Source organism: Marmota marmota, unplaced genomic scaffold (genome assembly GCF_001458135.2).
Source record: "Marmota marmota marmota unplaced genomic scaffold, marMar, whole genome shotgun sequence".
NCBI lineage: Eukaryota > Metazoa > Chordata > Mammalia > Rodentia > Sciuridae > Marmota > Marmota marmota.
Window position 1 is genome coordinate 10729118 of NW_025999960.1, and position 23544 is coordinate 10752661.

The 23544-nt window shown below is 37.1% G+C and overlaps 1 protein-coding gene across 3 annotated transcripts in view; it reads left to right on the forward strand.

Annotated features, from left to right (window-relative positions):
• Tmem117 (transmembrane protein 117) overlaps window positions 1-23544 on the forward strand; it is a 474182-nt gene that overhangs the window by 242394 nt on the left and 208244 nt on the right. For 2 of the 3 annotated variants that reach the window (XM_048802574.1, XM_048802575.1), the window contains exon 4: window positions 23056-23155. The exons of the other annotated variant lie outside the window; for it this stretch is intronic. In XM_048802574.1, the coding sequence (XP_048658531.1) occupies window positions 23056-23155 (100 nt within the window). The remainder of the gene's footprint in view (window positions 1-23055; window positions 23156-23544) is intronic. 3 annotated transcript variants of the gene reach the window in all.

Here is a 23544-nt window from a genome sequence, read left to right on the forward strand (position 1 = left end):
TGGTCACAGATGAAAAATGGACTAAAACAGATATGTATACTTTCCTAAACAAAGTTAACAGAGTATATTTTTATTCTTACATATCTTTTTTCTTTTGGTGATTTTTAAAAAATTAATATATAACAGTGAAATGCATTACAACTCTTATTACATATAAGAGCTCAATTTTTCATATCTCTAGTTATAGACATAGTATATTCACACCAATTCGTGTCCTCATACATGTACTTTGGATAATAATGATCATCACATTCAGCCATCATTAATTACCCCATGTCCTCTCCCTACCCCTCCCACCCCTCTGCCCTATCTAGAGTTTGTCTATTCCTCCGTGTTCCCCCTCCCTATCCACTATGAATCAGCTTCCTTATATCAAAGAAAACATTCGGTATTTGTTTTTTTGGGATTGGCTAACTTCACTTAGCATTATCCTCTCTAACTCCATCCATTTACCTGGAAATGGCATGATTTTATTCTCTTTTATTGCTAAGTAATATTCCATTATGTATATATGCCACATTTTTTTAAAATCCATTCATCTATTGAGGGCATCTAGGTTGGTTCCACAGTTTAGCTATTGTGAATTGTGCTGCTATAAACATTGATGTGGCTGTGTCCCTGTAATATGCTGTTTATAAGTCCTTGGGGTATAGACCGAGAAGAGGGATTGCTGGGTCAAATGGTGCTTCCATTCCCAATTTTCTAAGAAGTTTCCACACTACTTTCCATATTTGGCTGTACCAATTTGCAGTCTCACCAGCAGTGTATAAGTGTACCTTTTTCCCCACATCCTCGCCAACACTTACTGTTGTTTGTATGCATAATAGCTGCCATTCTGACTGGAGTGAGTTGAAATCTTAGAGTGGTTTTGATTTGCATTTTTCTAATTGCTAGTGATGATGAACATTTTTTCATGTGTTCGTTGATCGATTGTACATCATCTTCTGAGAAGTGTCTCTTCTGGTCCTTGGCCCGTTTATTGATTGGGTTATTTGTTTTTTTGGTGTCTAGTTTTTTTAGTTCTTTATATACCCTAGTGATTAGTGCTCTATCTGATGTGTGATGAGTAAAGATTTGCTCCCAAGATGTAGGCTCTCTATTCTTTGTGATGTTTTACCATTAGCATTGTACTCATAAACTAAGGGATCTTACCTCCCATTGCAATCAGGATGAATTTGACTATCTGTTAGTTAAGTTGATGATGGTATAATAAAAAAAAGTGAACAATACCATTTATTGAAAATCAGGGATCAGGTACAATGTTTAGAATTTTATAAGAAATTATCTCATTTATTTTTCAGAATAACCCTATGTATAAACTCTCACCAATTTCTGATAAGCTCTAGGGAAAAAGGTTTGAACATGGGCCTCCTTGACTTCAGAACTGTCAGTGTTAAAATACTCTATTTATATCTGCCTGATTAGCACATTTTAAGAAACATTGATTTGTGGTCAGTATGAAAAAGAGGGAAAGAATGAGTCTTATCTGTATATTATCTATTTTTATAGAAGGGAAGTAAGAATCTACTGAAAACCTAGACCTCCTTTACTCTATTGTGGAGTGATTCATGACCATTGTCATAATTAAAGAGTTGTACACTGTGGTATTGTATTTTAATGTGAGTTGACATGGAAATACAAATCATAGAGATACTTTAATTGTTGAAAATATAAGATATAGTGTTGAAGGGTAGACAGAAGCACACACTGAATTTTAGACTTTCCTGATAATGCTAGTGAGTCACATTTAAAATACTTCAATGGTATTTAATTACCCTCCAATTATGGGTTTATGTAGTATTTCTTCCATAAGAAATATTCAGAGTTTTACTCCTTTGATCATTTTAATACTTACAACTCCCAAGTCAACTTTTCCAAAACAAATCTTGTTTCCTTTGTAGAGAGATGGCTAGAATATCCGTGGAACATTTCATTCATAATTTAGGAAAGGAATAGGCAATCATTGTAGGATAGGGTTTTCAGAAATTGCTCATGTCCTATAATGAACCAATTTAATCCTATGGCAAAAGAAGTCCACAAATGTCTGACCAAATAAATCCTTTCTATGTTTGTTTGTTTATTTCTATATTATTTTTTTTTTAAATTCTTACACTGAATAGTAAAATGAGTAAAATTTTCTCAACAGTTTGAAGTAAACTAAGTTGTCTTTCTTAGATCTGTTGAACTTGGATTGATGCTTCCACCAAATTGAATTTAAAATGGATAGTTTATTTTATCTCTTTCTTTAGTTGTTCTACCAATTAAGCAAGTTTAATACGCCAAACTTAAGCAAGTTTAGGTTGCTATTTTAAAGAAAACTGCAACTTCCCACTTCTCACTGTCCTTCTTAGATATATTCATCATGGCAGGCACTTCCCACTTCTCTGTGTTCTTCTTAGATATATTCATAATGGGAGGCAGGAATGAGGTAATGATGGTGCCTGTAAACGAGTGGCTGGAAAGTACAACTTCCTTGTAGCTAGATGTACACTACTCCTCTAAGTTGTTTTTGACAGGCCTTTTGGTTTTGGTAAATTAAGGGATTCACCTCTGAGTTTAGGGCTACCTTTTAGGTTGCTATTGAATGAATGATAAAACTTAGGACTACTGAATTTAGATCTCAGAAATACCATTTTCTTGATAGCTCTGGAGCAGCTGAACAAGTGACTAAATCAGGCCTTCTTGTCAGCCTTCTGTCACTGTAACAAATACCTGAGATAAATCAACTTAATATGTGAAAACGCTTATTTTGCCTAATGGTTTCAAAGGTTTCAGTCCATAGTCACTCTACCCAGTTACTTTTGGCTTGTGACAAGGCAGTAAAAATCATGGAAAGAATGTGTAGTAGAGAATGCTGCTCACTTATGGCAGGCAGGAAAGAAAGAGAGGAAGAAGGGTTTAGGATCATGTCTGCTTCGAAGGGTGTGCTAACACCCTTTCACTAGATTCCACCTCTTAAAAGTTCTGTCACCTTCCCGTGGTACCACAGATTGACAGCCCAGCTGTTTTAGTCAGCTGTTTAATTACTGTGACCAAAATATCTGGCAAGAACAACTTAGAGGAGGAAAAGTTTATTTTAATTCACAGTTTCAGGGGTCTCAGTGCATAGATGGCCGACTTCATAGTTCTGGACCTAAGGTGAGGCAGAACATCATGGCAGAAGGGCCAGGTGAAGGAAAGCAACTCAGAATATGGCCACCAGGAAGGAGAGAGAGAGAGAGAGAGAGAGAGAGAGAGAGAGAGAGAGAGATCTGCTCACTAGGGAATAAATAGAAACACTAAAGGCACATCCCTATCACTTACCTCCTCCAGCCACACCCTGCCTGCCTACAGTTACCACTCAGTTGATCTATGTAAGTAGATTCTTGCACTAATTAGGGTAAGGCTCTCCCAAACCAATTATTTCACCTCTAAATTTTCTTGTGTGTCTCACACATGAGCATTTGGGGGACAGCTCCTAACCTATAACATTCTGCCCTGACCCCCACCCCCCCCCAAAGCTCATGACCATCTCACAATGCCAAATACATTTAGTCCATTTACAAGTCTCCATCGTCTTAACAGTTTCAACATTGTCAAAAAATTCTAAGTCCAAAGTCTCTGAGATTCAAGGCAAACTCTCAGTGTAAGCCCCTATAAAAATCATGAGCAAGTTACATATATCCAGTATTTAAAGGCACAGAGTAAACATTTCCACTCCACAAATGGAAAATAGAGGTATAGAAAGATGGGATGGGACCAAAGCAAGACTGAAATCCAATGGGTCAAACAATAGCTTCTGGGGCACAAGGCATCCTGATGTTTTCTTCGAAGGCTTGCTTAACTCCGCTTTTTTGGTCTTGCTGGTTGCAGACCACATGGCCTCTCTCTTGGCTTGTTTCTGCTTGATTCCCACAGCTTTCCTTGGCAGACATCCCACAGGACTGGCATCTCTTAATCACAGGGTATCCACTGCAGCTCAGGCATCTTTCTCACATCTTCATCAACCACTTCTCAGGGCCTGTCCACAGGGACTCTGACCCTCTTGGCTTTGTCTGGCCTCCCAGTCTTCCTTGGAAATCTCAGTAGAAGTCTCCATGACCCCCTAACTCCAGCATCCTGCAATCCTGCGGAACCAGCACTACATGGTTGATGTCAAAGTCAGCCACCATCTCAAGCAGTAGCCAAGACTCCAGGGGACAGGGCTAGAAATAACTTCCTAGGCCCCCTTGTGCAAGTAGGATGCCCTGCTGGTCTCTCCTCAAAGGAATTTTTACTTTTATATCCTTGAACCTGAGATGGGAGTGGTCTTGCCCATTCCTGAGATGCCCTCAAGCCAAGTTTCCTATTGTCTCTGGACTAAGTATTTTACATCTCTTTGGTGGCAATCACAACTTCCTTAGGCCCAATTTGACTATCACTTTTCAGGCCAAACTGCAAGTTTTTCAACTCTTTCTTTAGGAAGCACCCCAAATATAGTACTTCCATCTGCTTGAGTGAAGCCATTTCTACATCCGCTTTTTGCTTTGCTCAATAACCCCTGGAAAGTAATTTATTCTCTCTGTGCTATTATCCCATCTGGTCAGTGAGGCTAATCACACTTAACACCAACCTCCATCATGTCAGTCTTCTGACATTAACAGAGGATTATCCATTGAGTGGATGCTGAAAGTCTCTTTCTAAGTATTAGTGGAAGTATAAGGAGTAGGAGCAGGGAATAGTATTCTTTGTATATTTAGGTAATAATATATATTCTCGTAACTCCATTCCTTCTTTTTACTACCCCCATCCTCTAAATGATGAAATTCATGAGTTCTCATCCCTGTTTGCTTTTTTTCTTGCTAAACATGGTTTCCTGACATGACATAGAATACACCTTTACAGGGCTCTGTTTATTTCCGTAATCTGACAAAACCAAAATCTCTTCTCTATTCATTTCCCTCTTAATAAAAGTAAAGCCACTCAAAAGGCATAAGAAGTCATGACACTCAGTTCAGAAAGCTCAAAATTTGTGGCTACTTTTTGTACCCAGTAGATTGAGAGTCCTGAGTTTTCTCCCCAGGTTCTTAGATACCAGTTTTAAAAGAATGGCATTGATTTTAATCATGAAGCCAGTTAAGACAATTTCAGAATCCCCAATAGTCCACAGCATGAACAATGATGGCATTTTCTGTTAACAACTCTGCAACACTGACTGTGGGCAACATTCTTTTTTACAAAACTGTATAAACCCAGAATGAATATATTAGCAAAGAAAGTGAAAGAAAAAATAACACTGTTCAAGCCGATACTCTCCATCTTTCTTTACCATATAAGATTTTTTTTTCTCCTTTGGATGAAAGATGATGGTATTTATGGAAAAGCAGAAAACTTTGTGCCCGTTACTGGAATGGCCTATTTGTTTTCCATGGTAGACTGCAAGACCATGGATAGTAAGAACTGAGGATGAGTGTGGTTCCTGGACCACAGGAGAAACCCCTTAATAGCTTTTTTAACTGTAAAATAGCTTTTCACTCATTTCTACCACTATTTCCTTATCCAGACCTTTTTCTTTCACCAGATTCACTGCGGTAGCCTCCTAACAGGTTTAATTTCATTTCTTCATTGCCCTATCAATCAAGTCTCCAGGCTGTTGTCAGTTTAGTCTTGATAAAATACAATCTGCAGCATCTGACTTTTAAGCTTAGAATACTTGAAAGCTTCCTTTTACTCAAGATTAAGTTTAGACTCTTTAACTTGGTGTCCAGGAGGATCTGATACCTGCCTGCCTTCCCAGCTTTGACCCTCTATTCTTGTCCCTTCTCCATTAACCAACTCCTTAGTTGTGCTTCTGTTTGGGGATACCTTAAGGACTTTGAATACATCATTGTCTCTCATCTCATTATTTTTGCGCATCTTATTTTTTTCTTCTTCAATTCCCCCATATCTCTTGCCAAATATAAATTATTTTATCCTTTAAATTTTAATTCTGATGCTATTTCCACGTTATGTCCCCTGACCTCATAGCATATTATTGTCACTATTGTTATAATTGTAGCATTTCTTCTCTTTTATCCCTAGTTGTAGCAACAATCCTCTTTTACCTTGAGCTTTATATCCCAATGAGTCAGTTTTGCCATGGTTTGTGCTGTCCCCAAAAGACATGTGCCTTGGGCTCCTAGATATGACTTTGGCCTGATTCCTCTGCTAGTCATTGTTCAGTGCAGTGGCTAGTGGCAAACACTATGTAACAGTCTGATCCTAAATTCAACTAGTGAGGGGGAGAGAAACAGGAGAATTTTGCCAACTTCCAATGATTTTGATATTATCTATGCTGGACATGGAAACTGTCATGATATACATCTGAATGACAATACAGATCATGCTTGACTTTAAATGGTTTCAACTTACTTTTTTTTTTTTAATTCATGGTAGTACAATAAGCAATATGTATTCAGTGGAAATTGTAGAATTTTGAACTTCTCCTGTGCTAGTGATATATAGTATGTTTTTCTTTCACATTGCTGGGCATTGACAATAAGGCACAGGTCCCACTAAGCCACAGAGTAAACAAAACTGGTTCTATGTTGCAATGTGTTGCCAAGCTAGAATGGGAAGAAGGTGGGTATGTTTTTTGATTAATGCTATTTTCAATTTGCTATGAATTTATGAGGACATAAACATACTTGAGTTGAGGGACGTCCATATTTGACCCTCCTTTAAATTCTTCTACTTCTTTGAGCTAAGAAATCTCCATAGAAATCTTCACTACACCTTTGTTACAGATTTATTGAGTTAGGTGGATTATCAGTTTTGGTTTTAGATCATTTTAGTTTTGTAAATCATGACCTACATAGTTTTATCTCTCCTCTCTAATCTACTGACACATTTTATCCTTACACACATCTTGATTTCTTTATTTAAAAATATGTATAGAGCCAGGCATGGTGGTGCATGTCTATAATCCCAGCATTTTAGAGGCTGAAGCAGGAGGGTTGCAAATTTAAAGCCATCCACAGCAACTTAGGGAGGCCCTAAACAACTTAGAGAGACCCTGTCTCTAAAAACAACATTCAAAAGGGCTGGGATATGGCTCAGTGGTTAACCCTTGGGTTCAATTCTCAGTACCAAAATCAATTATTTAATTAATTTAAAAAATAAAAATATGTTTGGAATATATTGTTCAGTGGGCCCAACTCTGTTTCAGAAAGAAGAGGAAGTGATATTGAAATATTATTTCTTGGGCTGGGGATGTGGCTCAAGCGGTAGCGCGCTCGCCTGGCATGCGTGCGGCCCGGGTTCGATCCTCAGCACCACATACAAAACAAAGATGTTGTGTCCGCCAAGAACTAAAATAAATAAATATATATATATATATATATATATATATATATATATATATATATATATAAAAGAAATATTATTTCTTGAATAGATAAGTAAGAGTTGGCCTTTGTAAACAATAAGGGAAAGTGTCCCAGGCATAGGGATAGCATTGCACAAAACCTCAGAAGTGGGAACGCTACAATTCAGAATGATTGGAGATTGCTATGTGCAGTAGATGAAGAAAAATAGTAGGACTGAATGTCATGTTATTTTGTTAATCAACAAATTTTATTAGAAATTGGTAAGAGGAAAGAAAAGGTTTATTTCCCCCTTGATGAGCTCTTCAAGTGTTATAAAGTGTATGATCTTATTAAAAACAATGCACATAGTATTTTTCTTCAATCTTCACTTTCTAGGCAGAGGTGTTTTTCTCTTTAAACAACACAGTTCATTTGTATAACACTTTTTGAACTGATGTTGTCACCCTTTTATTTTGTTATTGTTTTAAATAGGTGCATTTTCATCTGTGGTTTTAAAACACATTTTTTCATTTTACTTTCTAGTTATCAGGTGTTGTTTGAGAATATAATGCAGCCATTAGCAAAGCGACTTTGCAAAACAAAAAATTTTTTTCCTGTATTGGTGAGTGAAATCTTGCACTAGCTAGGCAAGTGCTGTACCACTGAGCAAAATTCTCAGCCCTTTATTTTGAGACAGAATCTTACTAAATCCCTCAAGCTGACCTCAAACTTTTGATTCTCCTGCCTCCACTTCCTCAGTCGTTGGGATCATAGGTATGTGCCACAATGCCTGGCCTTTCCCCAATTTCTTAAATAAACTAAAAGAATATTAAAATACATTGAAGCTCATCTTGACTCATAACTCATGTTTCCTAATTATTTTTTGGTGAAAACTGACTCCAAAATAAACAAAAGTAGTTTGGGTGGGGCTCTTTTTACTTATTATGTGACTTTGAATGCAACTGTGTGCCTGGCACATCACCTTATGACGGCAGCTTGCTTCAACCAGAAGGTCTCTAATTTAAGTCATTCTGGTTTTGTTAATCACCAAAGATATAATTATGTCATCATATGCTGTGTGTTTTTAAATCAATGATTCTGAAACAGACTGCTCTTTGATATTTTCATCATTTTTTCATGAGCATGCAGAGGGAATTCAGAAAGTTGAAAGCTGAGCACCCAAAGAAGACTCTAGATGCCTCCTGGTGGCAGGATATTTGTGGTTTTTCTGAAAAAGAATGACTACTAATCTGGTGAACACCCTGTCTCATGAATAAATAAGGACCCTTGTTGGAAGACAAGAGGTTGTACATAGTTTCTTTTCATGGGTGCTAGCTTTGATCATTCCTAATCTATCCAAATGTACTTACTTGTGTCATTTCAGTGCTTATAATTATCATGGTGCTTACGATTCTTGACAGTGCTTATGATTCTTGTAACACATTCTACTTTCCAATGGTCTTTTATGTGACATATGAGACCCTGGGTCCGTGTCGTGACTCTGGCCACAAATTACCTTCCATTTTACCCATGCAGCACATGGGAGCTTTAGCCACACTAGTGATTAAGTCTGGCTGTGCGTTAACATCACCAGAAGGTTTATAAATGTACTAATTTCTGCTCCCAACACCAGCTTAGTTAAGTGAGATCTTTTGGGGATGGCCTAGGCCACGATGTCTCTTTAAAATGTAACCATGTGGCTCTTACATATAACCAGGACTGACAATGAAGAGGGCCTGGGCAGGAGTGAGGGGTGAGTTGGGCATGTTCTATTTGTGTGGCAGTGAAGGGAATTGAGATATCTGGAAATAGTGTCTTGGGGAAGTGGCACTTCCAGGTAGGCATTTAAGGAAGCAGCTTGAAGTGAACAGACTGGAGTCTGGAAGACTTGCTGAGGGAGAAAACCCAGGGCAGAGTGTGGGAGACGGGGCCTGAAATGGTTCCTGGACTATTGTCTGGTATCAATGAAGGTGTGTGCTCAAAACAGGGAAGGTTATACTGGAAAGAGAAAAGAACTAGGAAAAAAGGGACAATTCAGTTGAGCTGACAACAAATACCTCAAATTTGTCAAAATCGTAGTTTTCTGTTTGTTGCCTTCTGTTTTGGGGTTTGATTCTCAATGTAGATTGTAAGGCGAACTAAGGTTACTGGAAATGTCATCAGTGCAATGTGAAATACAAGTTGCTATCTACCTGTTTTTCCTTGCCCAGTACACTCACTGCTTGACTACAATAATCAGATATGGTTCACCAGGCTCAGACACAAAGATTTATCTAGAGGCAATCCTTCGGCCTGTTCTGCCCATTTTAAGAGCTCCTATCTCACAGATCCAGGAGCAGGATGAAAAGCTGACTATGTGTGTAACCAGAGGGCCTTCCTTTCAGCCCAGGAATTGCTGCTGGATTCCCTGGTGCCTACCTATGAAAAGTTTCTGATTTTGTATCCTGGTGTCCACATTATTATTAAACCGTCTCTCTGGATTTGGTGATATGATTTTTTAGTTGGCAGAGCACCCCTAATTTGGCCTTAATTACCTGCTAACCCCTAGATGAGGGATCCCAGTTTGGACTCTGATTGCTCAGGAACCCCTCTTGCTTTTGAGGGTTGGGACACAAGGACACATGACTGGCAGCCATAATTAAAAGTTCCAGCAATGTGTCCCCTGTTCCCTTCTCCTATCCTTCAGGCCTCCTGCTTACATGTAGTGAATCATCTCAATTAATGACTTTATGAAGATGTTTAAAAGTATATTTTTGAGTATGAGTGAACCTACAATCTGTAATACATATGTATTATTCTATCAATAAACTGACCATTAATATACACATGTTCCATTTGGTTTGATATCCACTTCTATTTCTTCCTCCCATCCAATGCCAGAAAGTGGAATTTCCCTCCCTTTCTCTTTTGATTTAATTGGTATTCACTGAAAGCTTATAGTCTCAAGCATTGGGCTAGGTACTTCTGCCTGTATTCATTTAATGCCCTAAAACTATCAAGATTCCAGACTGGCTTCTGATCTTCCAGGTTCTGCCTGTTGGTGATTTCTGTGTTATTGAACTTTCTACAGCATTTCTCACAGGCTGATGACTGCTGAGTTCAGTGTGCTAGTTGCAGAATATGATTCTGTTAAAGGGGATGGTCTATTTTTAATAGGAAAAAAATAGGTCATTTGATAAAAATACCTAACCTACACATGACCTCTGCGTTCAACAGAAATACCTTTGGATTTCAACTGTGAATACTTTTGGATTTCAAAGGAATGCTTTTAGGTGGGACCTGAATGTGAACAATTTACCTGTTCACATGTACCCATTCAGATGTGGGCAGGACTTACATGCTCAACAGCACTGATAATTCTGGTGTAAGTAAGGACTTCAGAAAGGAGCTAGAAGAAAAAAAGGAGCCACATAATTGTGTGTTGAAATGAAACAAAACTCATTACTGCTGTTGGCACAGGTATGAAATAATGGGAACTGACTTAAAATTTCAGAAATATTATAAAATCTCATAGTTTGAATTATAAAGTATTAAGGGATGACCACATGTATGCTGACTTCTCAATGACCTAGTATTGATGAGAAGCACTATTTATACTTAAGGGGGTACCATTTTGTGTGTGTGTGTGTGGGGGGGAAGTGGAGGTGATGTCACAGAACTTCTGATAAATTTTAAATTTGGGATTGCAGGGGTTTTAAAATTTTTTTCAGATGTCAAAGGGATTTATAGTTTTAGATGTAAAACAAATAGATCTAAATGTAAATTGGTAACATGGCTTCTCTGGTAGTTAGTTAGGATTCAGCTTGGCTAGGCTGGGGTACCCAGTTATTAATCAAACACTCATTTCAATTTTGCTGTGAAGGTGTTTTGTAGAAGTGAATGACATTTATAATCAGATGACTTTAAGGAAAAGAGCCTACTCTTATCATGTGAATTGGCCTCACCCAGTGATTTGGCAGATTTTGGTGCAAAAAAATGGTTTCCCAGAGAAAGAAGAAAACTTAACTGAAAACTACAACATTTGCTCCTGCCTGAGAAATGCCAGCTTACTGTCCTGCCCTACAGGCTGTGGAATGGTCAGCCCCAAAATTGCATTAGCCAATTCCTTAAAACAAATCGCTTTATCTGCATGTAGGTGTTGTGGCTTCATCTCACACTCTGTGTCCCTATCACCTAGCCATTCACCGTCACCTGCTAGGTCTGTTTCTCTGGAGACCCCTTACTGACAGTTTCTTTAATGAAAAGCATCTTACAGATATGAAATAGAAAACATCCAGGTAGATGCTGTGGTAGGAGAGAGGGGCTTGTCCTTCTAATGTTCCCATTTCTATGAAGTTTTAAAAAGCAAGCTTCCTTAAGGCAGAGCCTCTGCCTCCTGAGTCACCTGCCTGTCTCCCTGGGCATTCCAGAAGCAGCCTAGAGCTGCCCTCTCTGCTCCCTGTAGCATGCCCTCCTGCTTTAAGTCTTCTTTTCCTTTGGAGAACTATTTCCTTGTACTTCAAATGCTTTTTCCCCCTCTGTGAGTCCTTCTCTTCTCCCTGCTCCTCCCCCTCACACTGGAAGAATTAGGCGCCTTTCATCCTTGCTTCTCTTCTTATGCATAGCACTTTCCACCAGGGCTTGCTGGTTTGTTTGCAATTCTTTTTTCATTTGCTAAATGGTAATGACCATGTCTTATTCATCTTGGTATTCCCAGCATCTAGCACAGTTTCCAGCATATAGGAGATGTTCAATCAATATAGTTGAAAGAATGAATAACTATCTGGCTCCCTCCTTCAGGGATAAGCAAGCAGTGGCCTTAATGTCAAGTTGCAAGAAGGCTGGGAGGCAGCCTAAGTGGCCAGTCTTTCAGGGCAGGGTATGTTCTGAAGCTCCTTAGACCTGCATTGCCTGAAGAGAAATCCCCAGACAGACCTTTAATTACTACAAAAACCTATACCGTCAGTATTTATGGGGGATTATATGTATTCCAAGCAGATTTAGGCTGATTGTGCAGAAATCTTTGGCATCATATGTTGGTGATATATATAATGCTTCACAAAATCAAGATACAAATTTGGGCTTGATATATTTTAACCTTTCTAATTAGTTCTACCTGTATTCTCTACCAAGGAGTACAATATCCTTTTGAAGTTTTACTTGCCCAATCAACCTTAAACTTGATGCCTTGACCTAGTTCAATATAGAGTCATTGAGTCTGTGTTTTTCAGACAGCAGGTAAAGAAAAATCTATGCCATCTGATTGTTCTTCACATGTGTCTTTTCAGTACTGCTATATGGTGTTACTGTTATAGCTACAACGGCGTTGTTGTAAGGACTTCTGCCCACTAAGCAATAGTTCCTTCCCTAGCCCAAAGCCTGCATAGGTCACAGTGGAGTCTCTAAACAACCCCCCATGGCTGAGTTCAGAAGAGCTTCCACTCATCACACCAGGTGCTAAAAACAGCTCTTCCACCCATTCCCCTTAGTAAATGGCCCAAGGGCTAGGCCTGCCACCCATTCCCCAGGCTTTGTTTGGAGAGGTCTCATCATTCTTCCTTACCACTGGGTCCTCCTCAGCAAGTCTCCATGCTTCCCATTTGGGAAGCAGATCTACATGCTTCCTCCCTGCTGATCAGCTTTACAAGTGTCTTAGAGAGCTGTGCTAGATTTATGGAAGTATATTACACCCTTTCTCACTCCCCTTCCCTGGTAACTCTTACCTTAACCCAGAGAGCTACTGGAAAGTTACTTGAAGATTCTTTGTGAAACTGAGGGAATTTGCCTTGAGGTGACTTCCTACTTTACCCTTTGAGATATATAAAGTATATATAAATTTTTATGGGTTTTTCAAGTGACCCTTGACTTTATTTCTACCTTATCAGGCATTAGTGTACATAAAAATGGTAGCCCTGGAATGCAACTATATTATCACTTGTCTGTTAAGGACACCAAGAAGCATGATCAGTGAAAAAGCAGAAAGATGTTTAAAATGCTGTACCTTATGGAAGAAGCTCAAATGATCTAATTTCTAAATTTGAATTGTCTATAGGCTTTAAAGTAGGGGCTAAATTACATTGTAGGCACCTAATTCTCTTTACTAAATCATTAATTTTAATCTTCATATTTTATTATTCCTTTACCTTTGTCCTTGTTCTAGCTAAGATATGTCACTGATTGCACTGCTCCAATAAGCAGAGGCTGAAGCAGACTTCTGGAGTCTTCTGTCGTTCCTACACCTCCCTTTATAGCAACCTCCAATTCAACATTAAAAATAATTTTCTTCTAAAAAGCTATGTTGATCTTTTATTGCCTCAGTGTTTCTACCACTAAATTATAAGAATAACTACTATTTCTGGAGCTTCTACTATGCTAATAGATTGCTTATTTTTTTGAAAAAAATTTGGAAGTACAAATAATATACCTATATTAAAATACATGCAATGCATATATGCAGCTTAATTATAGCAAAGTGAATTATTATAAAATGTTATTGAGTGACTACCATATTGTCACCATTCATGGGAAATGAAAAATTTCTAGTATTTGGAAAGCTTCTGGCTGAATTTCCTAATAATAAACCTCTCCCTCCAAAGCTACCACTGTCTTATTTTTTGGTTCTTCACTTTCTTGCTTTGCTGCATAGATTTACCATTTGTAATATGGTCTCCAACATTACTTAGTTCTGTCTGTTTCTGAGCTTTATATATTTGTAATTATACAATATGTTCTCTTTTCTTTTGTTGGGTTTCTTTTGTACATTGGTTTCTGAGATGTCTAGGCTTTGTCTAACAATAATTTGTTCATTTTATTGTTAAATCATCTCCATTGTATGACTATGCCATAATATATTTATCCATTCTTCTGTTGATAGACATTTGAATTGTTTCCAGTTTCATACTGTTATAAATAATGATGCCATAAACATTCCTGCATATTTCTTTTGGTGCCTATGTGCACATCTGGGCCTCGGTTTTTCTAATGGGAAAGTTTCTGATTACAGATTAAGTTATGTGAATAATTGCGGATCTATTTTTGGTTCTTTTTTATTCCTATATACATTATGGTAAATTCTATTGTCTCTATAAATTTGTCAGTTTCATCTAAATTTTCATTTTTATTGGCATAAAGTTTCTTAATATGCATACTTAGCTTCTTTAATTTCTGCAGTATCTTTAGTAATACCACTTTTACATTTTCACATGGATTAATTGTACCTACTTATGTTTTGTTTAGTCTTGTCAGGGAATGATCAATTTTACACATTTTCATAGGACCAAGTGTGTTCGTGAATTACTCTTTATTCATTAGGTAGTTTGTTAATCCTCTTATTCAAATCCTTTATGCCCCGACACCCACACCTTTGTCTTCTTGTTCCATTGGCTACAGAGAGAATTCATTAATATCTCACATTTTTAATGTGAATTTTCCTTATAATTTTTGTTGATTTATTTTAATTTACATATCTTGAGGACATATTCTATCTTCCTGATGAGTTGAAACATTTAGTTTTAGGATGGCTCCTATTCATCCATGATATTATTTGCCTTTAAATATTCATATTCATAAAACTACATCAGTTTATTTTTGTTATTGTTTGTATAATGTCTTTACTATTTTACTTTTCACCTTTAGGTAGCCTTAGTTTTAGATTACTTTTTGTAGACAATATATAACTGAATTTTGCTTTTACAGTACTAAAATATATCTTTATTCTGTCCTCACAATTTTTCTTTGCTTTCTATACTATTTTTTTCCTCTAAGTTCCTTAGTTTTGCTTAGTTTTGAGCTTTTTCTGCCCTTTCTGATTTTTTTCCTCAAATATATGGAAATGTCTGAAGTCTGCTCATATTTCAGTGTGGGCAACAAAAGATGGTTGGAAAGTTCAGTGCATGGACAGGTTTGTTGATGGGTGAGAACTGCGGGACAAAGGTTGTGATTGTAGGGATTTGGCCTTTTCACTGGGGGACCCTCAGTTGTTAATATGCCTTTGGGGAAAGCTTATAAGTTTTTCTTTGAGATGAATTTCTGTTTTCTCTCACTTACCTCCCATGTGGGCAAAGGAAAGGGTTCCCGCTGGAGGGATGGGTTAGCTGCAAAATAAAAGCTAGGAAAATAGTACCATAAAGTAAACACCAGAGACCAGAAATATGTATTCAGAGCGGGGGCAGCAAAGGCAAAGCCGACCAGAGGGCTGCAGCTTCTAACAATGAAAGGAGTCTGCGCTTGCTTTATTTATAGCAGTACAGATTAAAAGGGATCTATAAGAACTTCTTCACGACAAAACAAGATAGGGGTAGGGGAAAGCAGGCTGTTCGGTTCTTAACGGGTCACCCCATCTCCTGTGCTGTGCAGAACCTCTGTTGGAGCTAGGTAGGAAGTCACATGAATCCAGCATTCTCAAACCAGCAGGGATGCTACTGGGAGTTCCCGGCACCAGACTTTCCTACCCAATGGCTTCTATGTGGTGGATTTAGTGCATGCACAGTGCACAGATGGCTCCCCACAAATTTCAACCCAGACAAACAGCATAGTGGATAGTGGAACTCTTTCAGATTGATCTGGCTATCTATCCCTGTAAGATCTATACACGTGGAGATCTATATATACAACTATATATACATCTATATATGGATCTATAGAGATAAATAGATAAACCAATCTTAGAAACTAGGTGGGATGAAAGTCGTTCTTCTTTCATTGGCTAGAGCAGGGCTCCTGGTGGCCTAATAACTCATCACGGAGCATTTCCACTGATCCTTCTGAGAAGGTCCATCCTTTCTCTCCTTCACCCTTCAGAAATACCAAGCTTCCAATCCCTGAGCATTGTTGAGGTCCAGAGGCAAAACTCAGCTTTTTTTAAAAATACATACCCCAGAAAGAGTTACTACAACAAAGAAGCTGAAACCATTCCCTTAACCATTCCTCAATCAGCTTTCTAACATTTTATTAAAATTTCCCATCATCTGTCATGCCTTTGCCTACTCTGCAGGTTTATTCTTTTATTTATGTTTTATTCCTGTACTGTCATTTTGGTAGATTCTAGAGGAGGGAAACATAATTTCTCACTTGACCAAGTTGACATGTGAAAGTGCCTTTAGAGTGATGTTTACATGTGGCACCAAAGAATCTCCTGGGGAATTATATCTGAGAGAGGGTTGAAGCAAGGATATCTGGTTTGAAGACAACAAGCAGGTATTGAAAGAAAGATATTATTATAAATAAAACAGAATCTATTTTACACCTACTCCATTGACTCACACCTGAATATGAAAGTAAGAAGCTATTGTACAAGAAAAAGTAAAAGTCAAAAGAGGCATTTGTTCATAGTCTTTGTGGGAATTTGAGACTGCAGTGCATCAGGACTTTTGATATTGGGTTATGGTGGCACAGGCAGGTGAAGTGATGTGGTGAACTGACGCTGATCTTAGAATTTACAAGGGTGGCACTGGTTGCAGTATTAGAATTTTGTCTTCATTGCTGTTGGCCTAGATTGGGTCTTGGCACACATATTGACAACATGAGGAGGGTCTTAGGTAGAGGTCAGTAGGAAAGAGAATCTTTGGAACCGCATTTGGCCTCAGTAACAACAGGACTTCATTACAGTAAGTGGTAAAAGAGACAACTAGTTCTGTGGGAGCTAAAAGGACTAGCTCCAACGGCATAAACAATTAGTCTCAGAAAACTGACTGAATTATTTGGGAGCAACTTCATGGATCTGAAATGTTCACAGGGTAAGTGGTATTGCAACTTTCACTCTGTCTTTTTTTTTTTTTTTTAAACTGTGAGCTGGTGTGGTGAAGCTTGTGAAGTACATATGCAAAAGCAGAGCATGAAATTCTTTACTGTTAAATCAAACGAAGCTATATAATTAGTAATGTTGCAGAACAAATTTATGGAGCAATAAGAACCATCTATCCTAATTTGAAGGCATTTGATAATAATAAGGCATTATCTGACTAAAAGGATGTCCCATAGGCTTTGGAGTCCTTACATGGAAGGACCAAGTTCAGGGAGAGCTGAGCACTGTAAGAGAAGATGCTTCAAAGTCCTGCATTTGCTATCCTAGGTCACTCTTATGTCGTCGTCAGACTCACTACTATGAATCCTCTCTCAAGTTCCTGTACTCCTGTCTTCAGCTCTATTCCACAATGCTATACAATGTCTGATTATTCTGATCTTCTTTTACCTTCTTCTGACACTTTGTATGAGACTTATAAAAATGTTTGATCTGTCAGAAATGTAGTCTTCACTCTCTCCAAGCTACACATTATCTGTCTTTGTCTTTTTTCAACACTTTTTATTTCAAAATCAAGCTCCATTTGCATTAGCTAGCTGAGAGATCTGAACTCTTGATCTAGCTTTTTATCTATTCAAGGCACAGATACTTCACTTACTGTCACTCATTTGACATACGCTCCTAGTTTGCCCCACATATCTCAAAACGGAGACACATTCTAACAGATTTTTCTCATTTAGAGCATATAGAAGCATTTTCAATTGAGGAAGAGAGCACTATTCCAAACTTAAGCACGCATATAGAATCTGCTCAGGTAAATACAAGTCTCCCTATTGCCTTGGGCAGTGTCATAAAGGATGGGCACATATATATTTATCCTTGTTCTTGTGGGGAATAATGAAAACCAGACTTAGTCTATAAGCTACACTAGTGACTCTTTTCTTGCATTCAATTTAGTGATATTCCTCTCAAAGGTATAAAAGTATTGTTGTATTGTTAAAATTGAACAACATATTCAATACCATATTTATAGGTTATAATATCTTTTCCATTGTAAATAGTTAACAACACTTTTCATTGGTACTAATAGAAGATCAGTCAAGTCAGCTGAAGAACAAAGATGGGGTTCAAAGGTGGTGTTACTTGTAGTAACAGGTGTGCCCCTTGGAACTCAAAAAGTGGGAGTGCAGGTCTCAGGCAGACATTGGAATTAGACTTCCACATCACCCTTGGTCTCTCCTGTTTCTTCTTACCTTCTTTACAAGAATCAGTCTGTTTGAATTTTCTCCCTGCTTCTGGACTCCTTTTATCTTGCTGTAGATTTTGTTCCTCAGTTCACAGGGGATAAAATGTGGTCCCCAACAATCATTGACATTTTGTAGTGAAATTTTTTTACCTCCATGTGTTAAGAATACTTAAGAGTTTTTGTGTTAGTTTCATTGTGTTCAATGCAGGACTTTTCTCACGTACGTCAACTCCTTACCCACGATTTACTTGTATATGAAGCCCCCAATCTTGTTTATGCTGCCCAAACATGACTGGGAGAGACAGCTGTGACATTATGAATCCAGCTGGCCACAGATGGATCTTCAGTGAAGCATGAATCAATTTTGGTTTGGTGATCTATGTTTACTGCCTCCTGTTAAACTTTCAGAGATTCAACCCCTAAATCACCTGGCATTGACTGCAACCACTTAGGTATAAGTAATAGACTGAAGTGAAATGAAACTTTTATTGTTAATGATCAAGACTCTCACCCATAAGACCAATTCATAATATTATAGTTTTATTATTTAGTTCATGTTAGAGTCTGTTTAGTTTAGTCATTTAGCACATAGGTCTCAATAGGGGTGAAAGTTACTTGCTCATGTTGTTGAGTTGTTCCAATGATTATTAACCTTTTCCAGATCCTATATATTGCAGTTTCCACACATTTGTTATGGACTTGACAGTTAAGTTTGAAGTCTTAAGGAAGAATAAAAACTGAAGTTTTAGCCTGTGAAAAAATTTATGTAGCATCTTTAAAGACTGTATTAATGATTGATATTTACCTGAAAGGCTGGTAGATCTGCATTATTTTCTAAATCTATGCATAGTAGAAATAATAGTTAAAGTACAAATAAAAACAACCAAAAGATATATGAATAGTTGAAATATTCAACTGAAGTGATGAACAAAACTGAAGTTTTAACAGTGCCTCCTAGTAAATATTTAATCCTGAATCACTTCTCCAAACCCATGTGTATGTGCAGCTCTACAACTTCACTTTCTTAAAGTTCATGTGATATTCAAACTGGCTGATTAAAAAATATACATACACTGTCCTTTACAATCCAACTGGGAATTATTGTTAAATGTTAATAGACAATGAAAATCAATGAAATAGTAGTTGAAAAATTTTATGACAAGTTTGCATATTAATAACTCATCCTCATATTTATCTGAAGCAGCAAAGAATAACTACTAGTCCTTCATATATCACTGTTCACTTTTCAGTACATTAGTTATTTCATAAATTATCCATGCTATCTCATCTGCATTGTTACAGCAACTAGAACTTATCATGTGCTCACAGCCAGAGGAAAGAATAATTTATTTTGTGTTGATCTGACTTTCTAGGTGATCATAGGATAGCAAAGAGCTACAAACGTCTTTGGGGAAGTAAAGTGAACAACCCATCAAACAATTTAAAACTTTTTAAGGCCTTTTTATATGGGAAAGGTTCTTTGTGATTCAATCCCATTTTATTTATATTCCTAGGGTTTAATGTACATAGGTCTACCCATATCATATGGAAATAAATCTGAATAATTTGGTCACTTCATTAATTTAGAAGTTTAACAAATGTTTGCTGATCACTTAGTATATGCAAGCAGTGCTCTAGGCACTGGGGATTCATCCATGAACAAAATAGCCTGTCTTCCTGAAACTTATTATCTTGCTTTAGATTTTTTTCCTCTTGTGATATGGTCCTATTTCTTGACCTCATAGTAATTTTTGAATGGCTGACAGATGTCCTGTATAAAAATTTATATCAGATCTAGAGTATATTTTATTTTTCTAGAAAAAGCTCACTCGTTCCTCTGTTAGGGGAAAAGAGCAGAAGCTGACACTATAATCTGTCATAGAATGGACTGGGAAAGGACTGATTTGTGCTTTTATCAAGGGTATGTCCCTCTGTGCTTTGTTCTAGCCCTCCACAACCCTTATTCTCTTGGATCACACTCTTGGAAAGTTCTGAGGTATAATAGTCTCCTCAGCACAGTGAAGTTGCTGAACCTCCACATCCTTTATTTTTATTTTTTATTTTGTTGAACTGGGAATTGAACCCAGGTGTTCTCTACCACTGAGCTATATCCCCAGCCCCTTTTTGTTTTGTTTTGTTATTTGGAGACTGAGTCTCACCAAGTTGTCAAGGCTGGCTTCGAACTTGGGATTCTCCTGCCTCAGCCTTCCAATTGCTGAGATTACAGGTGAGCACCACTGTTCCCAGTTTTCATAGTGCTTTTTTGAGACTTATACTTAGTCTGATAGCCTCCTCCCCCAAATTCAGAATATGGCAAATGTCTTGAAAGGCAAACCAACTGTAGGTCATCTTCTCCTCTGGGTCCTCCTTTCTTTCTATAATATTGTTTTCTTAAGTTACCAATGTTGTTTATTCAGATCATGAGACTATCCTCTGCCCAAGTGAAATTCAGATTGTTAACCTCTTGCCAAGCATGTAGAATTAGCAAGTGTGTCTATCAAAACTATAGCTAGCCTTCCCATGATTCTAACTTTTTCCATAATTCTCTTCAATCTAGTGTCATGTTATTTCTAGTCCTCATTGCTTTATCAAATCTTGGGTGCCTTTTAGAATTTTGGGTGGGTAATTTTTGTATTTTATTTAGATTTTTTTTTGTTGTCCTTGGCTAGATCATCGATCTTTTGCAAACATATCCAGCCCATCCATATTTTTAGATATTGAAATAAAAGAATGATGCTTTCCCTTATACATATTGATACAACCACATGGAATGTACAATAACATTTTCATTTGATCCTCATGGTTCTAGGATTCATTGACAAAGCAGACAGATAGGAAAGTGATATTGAGCAAGTTCTTCAAAATAGGTGAAACTGAAAGAGCTGGACAGTTACCAGTGCCAATATTCTATAGTACATTGAAGTCACTCCTCAGAGTTATTTTGTGATCATGGTACTGAATGGACTAACACCAAGATGTCCTAGTTAACTAGGGGGTTCCAAGCAGAAGCAGCTACTTAACTTGGAACCTAAAATGAGTCCAAGACTTGATGGTAACTCTGAAGAGCTGAAGCTTCTGCAGGCTACTGTTATTTCCTCTCATAACTTATTTTCAAGGGAATTTTGTCTTGATTGTTGCTGTCCACTGAAATATCCAGTGCAAGGGTTTGAGGGGAATATATATTCTGTGTGTTTTTACATATTCACTAATACTTGTAATACTGGTTAAGTGCCTATATTTGAGAGTCAATCAAGTTTAAATTCCAATCCTGTCCAGATACTACATGCTTACCATGAGCAAGTTGCAAAGATTATCTAAACTTCAGTTTCATTTATGTGAAATTGTAATAGGTAAAGGTACTTTGATATAAGTACCTTTTACTGTAACTTACATCAAAATTGATGGAGTCACTATTTTTAAAGGGCACAGTGTAAGCATGCAATTTATGGTAGTTATACATTTTTTTTTTGCTACTGTGGAGATCCATGGAATTGGAGACCCCAAATTTGGGGTTGTGACCATAACACATTTATATAGACCTTCCAAGGTAGGTGAATGAAACTTGTGGAAAAAGAATTGCTTTAAGATTTTATAAGTTTACCTTTGTTATTAAGTGAAACATTCTGGTTGTTATTTTGGTAGTAATTTAAATTATATGCGTTTAAATAAAATTTAACATTGTTTCCTTGTATGGAAATTTTTCCCAAATCTTGATATTATTCTGAACATTATCCAGAATATTTGTTATATAGGTAACAAAAGAACCTGAAATAACTCTGTGTTGGAAGGGACACAACTGAATTTACCTCTTATTAACTTGAAAAATTTGCATTTTCACAATTTCAATAGGAAAAAAGGAGCATATCATTATCTATTATAAAATTAATCTAAGAATAATCAAATTTAATACTGAATATTATATAACTATCATTTATAATAAAAGGAACACAATTTAAAGTAAAAATCAATCTGAGTTGAGAAAGGAAAAAAACAAACTCAGTAACTGAGTTAAAAAAAAAAGGAAGGAAGGCAAAATTGATCCTAGCAACCATTCATTAGTTATGTATTATTGATTGGGCCAATTAAGTGAACTCTGGAGTCCCAATTTTCTCTAAGAAATCACAAAGTGGGAAAATAACACTTAATTAGTAAAAATTAGTATATGAGAAAATTGAAAAAGAAAATGCTTAATAAATGACACTGTGGTCTTATTAATGATGGTATTTAATGATCTATTGTTTCCTTAAATCTGTCTCTGAGTAGTGAAGAATATGAATTGATGTTATCTCAAGCAAACATGAATTAGATATACAAAAATAAAGTGATAAAATTCAATATTCTAATAAATATAAAAGCCTAACTTAGCACCTTTTTAGTAGTTTTTGAGTTGACATAACTGCAGCTAACTTAGCTCTCCTCTCCCCTTTCAAGCTGTCTAATTCAGGAATCGTTTCTGCTCTGCTCAGTCTTGAGTGAGCCTGAAATGATGCCTTTGCTGAGTATTTCTGTTTGATTTTTCAAAAGCTGTTGCTAGTCTTGCAGTTCAAATATGAAATGCACATGATAATTGCTAGAGCCACAATCAGCCTTCAAATCTAATTGAAGCTGACCCAGACACCTTCAGAGCTCTTCCCAGCCTTTCAAATATATAAGCATACGTGGTGAGACCAAAGCAAGGTAGCTTGTTGAGACCCAAGGGAACGTCTCTTTGTGTGTTGCTGAACTAAAACGCTTTGACTAGATGGCTCTCTGAGTCCGGGCAATGTCTTGTGTGTTTGTTTCCACAGAGCATATATCATTACAGACTATATGGGCATCCGCAATGAAAGTTTCATGAAATTAGCTGCAGTAGGGACCTGGATGGGGGACTTTGTCACAGCTTGGATGGTAAGACAATTTTAACTTCTCCCATTTCTAACTAAGACAGAAGATGTGTTCCTAACATTGGAAAGACACTGCTTTTGATGGTTTGAACAATTATTTCTTTTTTGAGTAGAACAAACTTATGAGTATAGATAAGTCCAGAGATTATATGAAATATCTGTGGACCTAGAAAAAAAATTAGTGCGATTTGAATATTAATGATGGTTTTCCACAGGGACACACACACACACACACACACACACTATATTTGAACATACAAACATATAGGTGTTCCTAAATTAAAGGAAAATTTTTCCTTGCAAAATTCTAAATTGTATTGTGAAGATCTTTTTTTTTTTTTTGCATGTATAATTTTCAGGTAAGAATTACGGTCTGGCTTGTCTCAAGACCAC